This window comes from Paramormyrops kingsleyae, chromosome 15 (assembly GCF_048594095.1).
Source record: "Paramormyrops kingsleyae isolate MSU_618 chromosome 15, PKINGS_0.4, whole genome shotgun sequence".
NCBI classification, from domain to species: domain Eukaryota; kingdom Metazoa; phylum Chordata; class Actinopteri; order Osteoglossiformes; family Mormyridae; genus Paramormyrops; species Paramormyrops kingsleyae.
In genome coordinates, this window is record NC_132811.1 from 22735607 (window position 1) to 22745382 (window position 9776).

General features: G+C 45.8%; 1 protein-coding gene across 1 annotated transcript; it reads right to left on the bottom strand.

The window, feature by feature from the left end:
• Positions 1-3019: 3019 nt before the first annotated feature.
• Positions 3020-9312, bottom strand: rtca (RNA 3'-terminal phosphate cyclase). Its single transcript, XM_023813332.2, has 12 exons — positions 9104-9312; positions 8846-8960; positions 8609-8709; positions 7738-7881; positions 7302-7425; positions 7156-7214; positions 6653-6794; positions 6298-6419; positions 5997-6055; positions 5509-5603; positions 5303-5407; positions 3020-4823 (listed from the first exon to the last, which is right to left on the bottom strand). The coding sequence occupies exons 2-12, from the start codon at positions 8888-8890 to the stop codon at positions 4725-4727; spliced, it is 1095 nt and encodes a 364-aa protein (XP_023669100.1). The 5' UTR covers positions 8891-8960; positions 9104-9312; the 3' UTR covers positions 3020-4724.
• Positions 9313-9776: the final 464 nt, after the last annotated feature.

Consider the following 9776-nt stretch of genomic DNA (forward strand, 5'->3'; position numbering starts at 1 on the left):
TATTCCCAATAAAACTTGGTATAGATTACGAAAGCGTCTGACACATTTATAGCTGCGGCATTTACTAACACTGCAGTTAAAACCTTAAAAATATGAGGCCATGCGTAATTTTGCTTCCAAGAATGTGCATTGAAAGCACATAAATTATATGTAGAGGTTATATCTCATATGTGGTCATAATACTTAACAGAGATGCGGAAACGGATGCCGAAAGGCTGAGCATATGGGCCTACGGTTTTAAATCGTATTGCTGTAGCGGTATTAGTTTTATGTGAAGGCTTTAACTATAACAGGAAGGTAGTATCGAAGTAATAGTTTGTTATCATACCAGCAAGCACGGGTTACCGTGAGTGAGGATACCTAAGCGTGTGGTGTCTTCAAGGCGACAGCTATCCTTGTAAATATTAACCCAAAGAGCGGCCGTAGCCGGCAATTAATGATATGAACTGGTGGCATAGTTACCGTCACCAATCAAGACTTTCTCAGACATATTTGACAAAAAAAGTCTCCCTAAGCCTTACTGGAAAATGCACATACAACTCATGAATATTTTTTTCTTTAAAGAAAAAAAAATCGCAGTGTGTGGTTAATCACAACAGCAACTAAGTTTGTTAGCTAACTCCGCTAGTTTCCCAGTTACTGTGGACCAAACACCAAACAAACAGTAATTGATCAGCAGACAGTAGATTACAGAATAGTTATATGAAGGCTGCAGGTTCAGTCATGGAGAGAGACTCAGTTTATCTTAAAGTGCTGTAGTAAAAAAGTGAGATATACAGGACGATTGAAATAGTATTTACCATTAAACTGTCATCTAAGCAACAAATAATAATGAGAAAACTTATTTACAGAAGAAACATAAATAGACCCAATTAAGCTAGTTTTTGTTTTTAACATTACAATAAAATAGGATCAGATTTTTGGATGAATGTTAGTAATAAGTCTGAGTGCCGCCAGACCGACTGGGGTGCGTCACGGGGTTTCAGCTTTTTCTCATCTGACCCTGTACCTGCGGGTATCTCCGAACTGCGAGATTTGACAGATCAGATAGGCTACCCCGCAGCCGGCGCAGAAACCCAACGGTAACGGAAAGCACTGTTAACCCATAATCAGCTTGCACCATATAGCTCACAACCTGTACGATATAAATGTTGTTACACTTAAAATCTGATGTGTTTAGAAAAAAATGATCATAGAAAGATATTGTTGACTGGCACATTTTAAATAGATTTTTAGTACCTGTTAGTCTGTTCCTTAGCATAATAAGGATTGTCAAATGACTAAGCCAGTGCGAAGACTGGAATGGAAATGAGCTCATCTAAATGCTAGCATTAGGTGTCTGTGATGAGACATAGACGCAGCTTAAGAAGTATTTTTTTCTGATTAGAAGGGAGAAAATCCTGATTTTGATCTTACCCGCGATCAGAGAAATCCAGACCTTCTGGACATCCGAGGCTGGATAGTTCCACTCAGTTTGCCCCTGGGGTCTCCAGGGCTGGTTGTCTGACATGCCTTCATAGGAGTGCACTTAGGGGGGCAAGACCGGGACCCGTGACGGTCAGAGCCGGCGGGGCACCAAGGGAAGATGCACACCGGAGGGGAGGCAGCTGGCGACTGGCTCCCGGAGCGAGCAAGCGAGCAGGCACGCGTGCAGAATGCACTGAGGCCTTTCCCAGCACGCGGGGCAGTGGGACACTGGCTCCGGTGACAGGCTCACGTTACTGAAACAGAGCTGCCCTCACATACAGCTTCAGTTTCATCCCAGGTCAGGTGTGAATTTCAAGTCTCTCCCAGGTCCTGCTCCGATTTATCAGCCTAGCATTCTTGCTGCTCTTTTCTACTTTGCAGGCACTGATCTGTCTCAGAATCATTTGTCCGTCTGTCTTAAGGTTTGTTGTCTATGCTTTGGGAGACAAAGTTCTCCTGCATGTCACTCCAAGGGCAAGGAGGCCCCCCCCCACCCCCCACTACACTCGGAGATCTGATACCCTAAGATGTTGACATCACGGAAAAGTCAGGGCCCAGCGCTCGCTGTGAACCTCTTGTTCTACCTTTTTGTTCTTCTGGCTCGGGGGTGGTAACCTCGGGGCGGGGAATTGGCCGGCCAGACAGACCCTCTTCTCTGTACTCACACCAGTTTGACTTCTCACAAAGCTACATTTCTGCCATGTCAATTGAAAATGAGGTGAAACAGGACAGCATCACAAAGATATGAAACAGCAGGACAGGACTAAGCACAGCATACTAAGGGCAAACATTTTAGTCAATCTTCCTCAGGCTGTTCTGTTCCCATGGCATGCGCAGTGTACCTTAACTTGAGAGGAGCACACTGCCTGCCGTTTACCCTTCCCTTCCCGGTAAGGAAGCTCCGGACACAAGCTGCCCGCTAACAACAGCTCCGTATAACTTGGGGCAGCTAATAGTCAGAGGTTACATGCAAACACAGAACCTTTGCTAAATCAGCCAGCATCAAATGGCACTGTTTGCAAAGCATATCACCACCGCATCACTTTATTACCAAATAGTCTTCCATGCATCTGTAAGTCTGGTTCAACTAATATCACTTATTTGAAGCATATATTCACTACAAATAATGGTGGTTTCCAATGAGTTACATGCTCTTTTGTGTTACACATGTACAAGTTTGATACAGTTTCCCTGCTAACATAATACCAGTGGGCAGGGAACATAACTCAAACTCCCCCATTAGAGTAGGAACACTTTCTGTTCATTAAATCACCGTTACATGCGCCACACTGAACACCAAACTTTCCAAAAATTGACGGACCCATTGAAATTAAGGAGACTTTTCAGGAAGGGGGCTTGTATCTATTTTTTAGGCTTTTAACTACTTGTTAAATTCATTCTGACGTCTCAGAAGACTGTACACCGTCTTATGAAATCCCCATAACAAGACCCCCAGTTAGAACTCATTTCATACTGCGTTTGGTCATAGAAACCAGAGCCCCGTACCAGTCAGGAGGAAAACCTGCTTTTAAATAAATGAGCACAGCAATAGTTCCCAGTAATGCATCACCATTTTAATGTAAACCAAATCTGTATGGAAACTTACAAATCAAAAGAAAAAGTATTTCCAAGAGCAGATCCTATATTCTAGACTTTACAATATTTCCAAAGTGTTTATCCTATATTCTAGACTTTACAGACATCCTTGGGCTTTGCACAGATCTGAAAGAGAACACAGGAGATGAACCCTGTCTGGGTCACCTGGAGGAACAGATGTGCAGGACAGGCCCTGAATCAAAGCACAGGGCCAAGCAAGGGCCTCCCGTCAGCTGGATGTAACCCCCACCCCCTCAGATTCAGGCTCGTATAAACCCCTGACCCCAGTGAAGGGCATCCATCTCGCCCACCTCCCGCAGCTGAGACAAAAACACAACGGAACCCAAGATCTTCCTGCCCCCGCACAACAAAAGGAACAATGACTCAGGCCTAACCTACACCATCTGTCTCCTAATAGCACACAGAGCCAGCACAGGCCTACCTAGCCGATACTTAACAAGGGCTGCTAGCAAGGCCAAAGCCTGGAGATTGTAATGGGGGCTAAAAGAAAAACCACGCAATGCCAAGGCAGATTATGCAAGGCCAGGGGGTTTCGACATCCTGAAGCGGGCTCTGCAGGAACCTAGGGGCTCCACCGTGGGAAGCCACATTAGTTATGTAGCCGAGACCGGCGATGATCCATCAGCCAGACCTCGGCACTCAAGAAGACCTGCGAGGAGGAACAGCATGAGTACCATATAAATAAAACTCAGGTATACAACCTGTTACATGAGGTAAAAGCCTCACCCCACCCCTCATGGTGCAAGCTGGGGGCCCTTAACTAAATGGTTTAATACGAGTACTTCATCTGCAGTGAAATAACCTTGAGATAAGACCCCACATTGCTTCAGTTATGAGCAGAACCAGTGAAACCTCACACTAAATCACACCTGCACCCATTGGCCAGCTCGAGAAATTATGCAAATAATTAACGGCAATAAACCAATGAAATGGATTTCTCCTTCCTAAGGAATTGGACCATTTCAAACAAAAAAAAAAACCTGCATGCATTCTGCCCTGTGTGGATCATGCCCTTTAACACCACAGTGATTTGGGAGAGACCAATTACAGGGACATCGAACAAAAACCTTAAATAAACAGCATAAGTTATCCAGCCGGAGACAAGCACAGAGAAACTTCATCGAATTAATCGAATCAGGACGACCTACTCTGCTTAAGAAACAGTAAATGGTCACCAGGTTAATGAAAACCAATCCCACTTGACAGTAAAGTACTGTGCTTTGTTGCAACGTCGCATTCTTGTGGCAAAAACAATTTAGCTTCAAAAACGTTGAGAATTTATATAACAATCACCTTTCAGTCAGTTACATCCCTCATTCAGGGACAGAGAGGAAGGAAAAAAAAAAATCAAAGAATGGATTTATTACAGTGTAAGGCAATACCCTGAGTAACAGAAGCCAAGAAAATACAAGGACATGGGGCAGGGCGGGGGAGGGGGGGTATAGCTTTAAGGGGTTTAATCAAAATTCACTTTATGGGGAAAAAGTTCCGTCCGTAAAACCGCAACCCAAAAAAAAAAAAAAAAAACCGAAAACAGCGCACAGTAGTTTATCTGCTACAGTCTTCCTGGCCACAGGCTGGCATGAGGCGTATGGCGGCTGGAAGCGAAGGCAAAGGCGTGAGTCAGACCCCCGCCCGCCTCAGAGGCTGGGGTTGGAGGCTCCCATCCCGTGGCACTCGATGATATACGTCTCACTGCTGGAGCTCTCGTCCTCCGCCTTGGTCACAGAAAACTTGGCCTATAAGGCGGCGGAAGGCAGAAAAGGGACACTTAGGGAAACAGGAAGCCCAGGGGCCGGAGAAGGCGCCGGCAGCAGAGACAGCAGAGGCCAGACTGAGACTCAGGCAAGACGTCTTACTGGAGACTCCAGGGGATAAAACTGGCAGCTACTCAGGAGAACATAACAGATCAGATTATTCATGCAACTACTTGGGCAGATTTTCGTCAGTTTATAACGAAGAGTCACTCACATTCCAGCATGAAACCAGTAGGCCAACAATTCATGAGAAAAATAATGACCCGGCACTTTAACTGAACTCCCAGAAACATCCCGAACCGGGCACACCGACCACAGACCCTCATTGGGGCAAAGCTCCCCCACCCCCCCATCCAGGTAGACGATAACCCGCTGGTACATACGTAGTGCTGACCAGGCACGGTGCATCCATTTCAGGTGGACCGTCATTTCATTTCACAGCATATCTGTGTTGGACTTACCGTAGTGAGCTGCTCAGCGACGTGGATGGCGGTCTGCGTGTGCAGGGTGACTGGGCCAGTCCGGATCCTGGACGTGCCCTTGGCTAGCGCCATGTAGATGATGAGCTGATGACCGGAGACAGAGCCGCCATTGAGCGTTTCATGTTTCACGCCAGGCAGGTGTACAAGACGCACGTCTTCACTGTGTGTGCTGGCTGAGTCCTCACCTGGTCTTGAAGGAACTCGTCCACGCAGCCGGTGTGCCGGATATTTCTCAGCAACATCTCCGCGGCTTCCACACCCACCTTGTCAGCATAGACCCCTGGGTGAGGCAGAAGGGAAAAGACAGGGGTCAGACTACTGATGCATACCAGCCACTCGTAGTTATAGGAAAGCAATGCTTCTTTGAAGAACCAGACCTACTAATGAACCCACAATGAATCAAATCACCTTTAGGTGAATAAAATTTAATAAAACATGTGTTTACTTGAAAAACGTCCATCATTTTTTCTAAAAATATTTAGTCTTTCAAATATCTGCAATTGTATGTGCTTCACTACCTGTCCATAAATACTTAATGCAAGCGAAGTATTGAGTAATGATTTGCAGCATATCGCCATCTAGTGGTAGGGATGAGTATATATTTGAGGGAAAAAGAACATGGCTGCCACACTACACACTACTTTAGCACAAGGACATGAACCAAAAGCCTCACCTTTTTTACCCAGTGAAGAGCCAGCAAATATACAGCCAGTGGAGGACTCTGCGATGATTCTGAGTAGGAATAAACAAAGGTTTGGTCAGCAGCACCTCTTGACAGAAGAACAGCATCCTTAAATTACAGGGCCTTCCAGAGGATATCAATGCAAAAACAGATTGATATTTTCCTTGAATGTCAATCAGCAGTCAGTCTGAGTCCTGAACCACAACCCTGCACAAACCCTGTACACTTAGAGGTTCTGACAGGGGTTTCGTGTCGCGAGGGGAAACAGGACGGGTTGAGAGCGGACACTCACATGATGCCGTTGCCATTACCGCAGGCCTTATCCTTCTCCTGAAGAGCCTGGATATTGATGTACAGGTCTTTGATCTCCTTCCGGATGGTTCTCACTGCTGCCGTTGACATGTCTTTGGCAAGCTAGTTTAATGGGATTGGGGAGAGTTATAAATATGGGAATAAAGACCACCCCCCACGTCACTTGACCTTGAGGTTTCATCCATCCTGCTTCTGTGAAACACACGTATAAAACAGTGACACAAACTCACATTACGAATGGGTTTTAGAAGCATGGGCTAAGCACTAACATGCAAGGATGTAAACCAGGTGCTCTAATTTTGGCACACAAAGTCCACAGGGTCACCCCTGGATACCTTGAAAGGAAGAACCCCAGCGACAAAAGCCCTGCCGTAGATCTTGGTGATGTTGCCCCTCTCTGTCATGTTGACAGGACTCAGCTCCTTCACAGGGTTGACCTTAACCACCACCTCACCACCCCCCTTGGGGTAATATCCCCTGTCAGAGAGAACAGAGCTTGAGTTTCCATCCACAGTCACTAAAACATGAATGCAGACACACACGCAATCAGAGGCGGATAGTCCAAGTAATAATCCAGACCAAGATTTCAGTTGAGGACTCTGTGACTGTGACTGACTTTATACTCAACTGGCTGGTTGAAACAAAATCTTCATCTGGACTTTTACCGTCTGGACCTGAACTTGAAGACCACACAATCTAAAAAGAAAGCTGAGTCCAGCTTCCTCAACCTTGTGGGTGTATCACTGAGAACACCCCACCGTAAAAAATTATTCAGAAACATGCTAGACGGCTCGATGAAAGCAAAAAAAAATTGCTGAAATTAAATGCCACGTTTTACCTCATTTTTACATCACAATCAAAATAGACCCCGAATTTCTCCACGATGGGCTTGAACACCTGAAAAGACAATGTACACCATCAGATCACCACATAAACCCCTGAAAGACACATTTCAGCAGCCCACAGCAACCAGCAAACCCCTACCTTCACGGTGTAGTCGATCTGAGGGGCCATCTCCGCGTTGGTGCCACCCTTCAGGCAGAGCTCTGAGGGCCCGCCAGCAAACAGGGCGCAGGGCAGCGACACCTGCAGCAGCAGTGCGACGCTCCTGCAGCAGGTGAGAATGGGGGACAGGTACTCAGACTGCAAGCAAACCCCCAGCACAACTCAGAACTACTGCCACTACACCAGCAGACGTTTTACTGAAGGGTTTCATTTTTATGAAATGCTTAAAAATAAAACGAGCCAACATAAAATTCAATATTTTTTTCCATTTAAATATAATCTTACCAAGTCACATTTATTTACTGATTTTTGATTTAATTCAATATTGGCTCTTAAATGTTATTCTGCAAATTAAACATCTCGAATAATCGGCACAATAAGGAAAATTAGCATTTGTGTGAAAGCCTGTTCCTACCCCGCTGTCTGGGTGTCTGCAACGTGACTCCCACCCTTAATTTTGCCGGGGGTTAACGTGATCTCTGTGGATCCCACCACGGCGCCCTCCAGATTCCCGTCAGTCATGTCCCTCACAAGCTCCAAACCCGACAGATGCTGGGGCCTGGAGTGATGGGGGGGGGACGGGCGGGGGGGGGGGGATTACATTCAAAAGAAAGTCCGTCTGGTGGTTCTCATTCATTTCCTTCTGGTTTAAATATCGGTCGTTAAACTTGTACAAAGCAATGGGTTTAACAAAAAAGTGCATAATGTTTTTACGACATATTCCACATCGACATTAACACATGCATGTACTTCATTTTCACGATTTCAAATTTATGCTCTGGTTTCCAACTCAAAAATATCCTATTAATGATATGTCCAAAATTGTACTTGCCAACTTGAAGACAGCATTACCGCCGGATACAATGCACCCAGAAACCTTTAAATATGGCTTTCCCTATCGTAAATTAAACTAAGTAGAGTAGCCATGTGCCTACGCGTTAACTAACAAAGGATCATATGAAAAATGTATGAGGGCCGGATCTCTCTTTAACGGGGGAGTGAAAATAATGCGAAAGTGAATAAAACTGCGACCCCCACGTAGTACAGCGGAACTGTCACCACCAGCTGCGGGGGGTTGTGATTCGGGATCCGGCAGATGCGGGAAGAGCAGGGCGAAAAAATCAACTTTGCTTTGTTTGGCATTGGGCTGAAGTTGGGGGGAGCAGCCCGGTCTCCCTACACCCCAGGCAGATCGGCTATCTCCGCATTACGGCACGACCGCAGGGACACTGCAGCAAGTCTTTGGTTAACGGGAGAACTCGGAAGAAGTTGAAATTCAACGTTACCTTAATCCCGGCGTACTTCTCCCTGCACGGATTTTGTTTATTTTGATAGGGGAGCCGTGGACGCAACTCAGCGCAGCGGACAGTCTCAGGATCTGCCCCCCCTAAGAGAAAACAGACGCATTAGCATACGTGGGGAAAGCAGGGCAGCAAATATCCACCAAAGTTGATTCCATAATCATTTTCTTGATTTGTACCATAGGAAAATAAGAAAAAATCGATCAGCGGTTCAGCGCTTACCCCCTCCATTACACTTCCGTCCATCTCGAACGTCGTTGCGGCCATTTTTCTGGAAGGACGAAAAGTAGCGATACGAACTCCGAAATCCCGCAGTCCGAGGAACCACGGAGTAGATCTTAAGCAAAGACAAAGCAGCCCGGACTCTCAGCCCCGATCCAAGCACCAGCCTCGGCGACGCGCTCCCAGTACCGCAGACCGGCGAATCGGCGCAAACAATAATGAGCGAACCGCGAACTTCCCACCAGTCTTTGCGCTCACCAATTCCCCCAGTTTGCCAGATCCTTTTCTTTCTTTATACGCACTGTCACTGCAACCTCTGTCACTCCCTGTAGTGGATAAAAGCTCCTCTTATTATTTCGGACACCTCCAAAAACAATCTTCTCTTCCGCCCCCCCAGTGAAAAGTGAGCGTCCTGCGAGTCAGCGGCAGTTTGTGTGGCAGCCCCTGTCTGTGCATGCGCATGCGCAGCAGAGGCGCCTATTTCACTGCATTGTGTGACAAAGTTGGGAGACAAGAAAGGACTTTGGGACATGTGGAAAAGGCTCGCCAGACGCCCGACCTTGTGCTGCACAATAAAAAGGAGACTTCCTATTCAATCGCATAATAGCCTATCCCCACCGTATACTGTATAACTGTTTTGTCTGTGAAATGGTGATAATGTCAACTTGTTTTCGAAAATTTAATACCTCTTGTATATGGATATGCCTCTGTTTTTTTCTTTCTTTTTGGTTTTATTTTCAAGATTTGGGCTGACCGTAATAATCCCATGTCACTTTCTGTTGTTTCAAAATTTCTCAGCCAAAACATCTCGCTCAAAAACGTAAAAAAGTTTAAAATGATTGAATACTTAGTAGTAGGCCTACTTTATGTTTTTATAAAAGTAATTTTAGTTATACGTGTATTTTAAAGCCTACCTGTATCATCTTGTCTT

Excerpts from the sequence above, each read along its gene's own strand:
- rtca (XM_023813332.2), bottom strand. The coding sequence starts at position 8,890 with ATGGCCGCAACGACGTTCGAGATGGACGGAAGTGTAATGGAGGGG. Across the intron at positions 7,426-7,737 it reads GCAGACACCCAGACAGCGGG|GAGCGTCGCACTGCTGCTGC; the intron begins GTAGGAACAGGC and ends CACCTGCTGCAG. Across the intron at positions 6,056-6,297 it reads GGTAATGGCAACGGCATCAT|AATCATCGCAGAGTCCTCCA; the intron begins GTGAGTGTCCGC and ends ATTCCTACTCAG.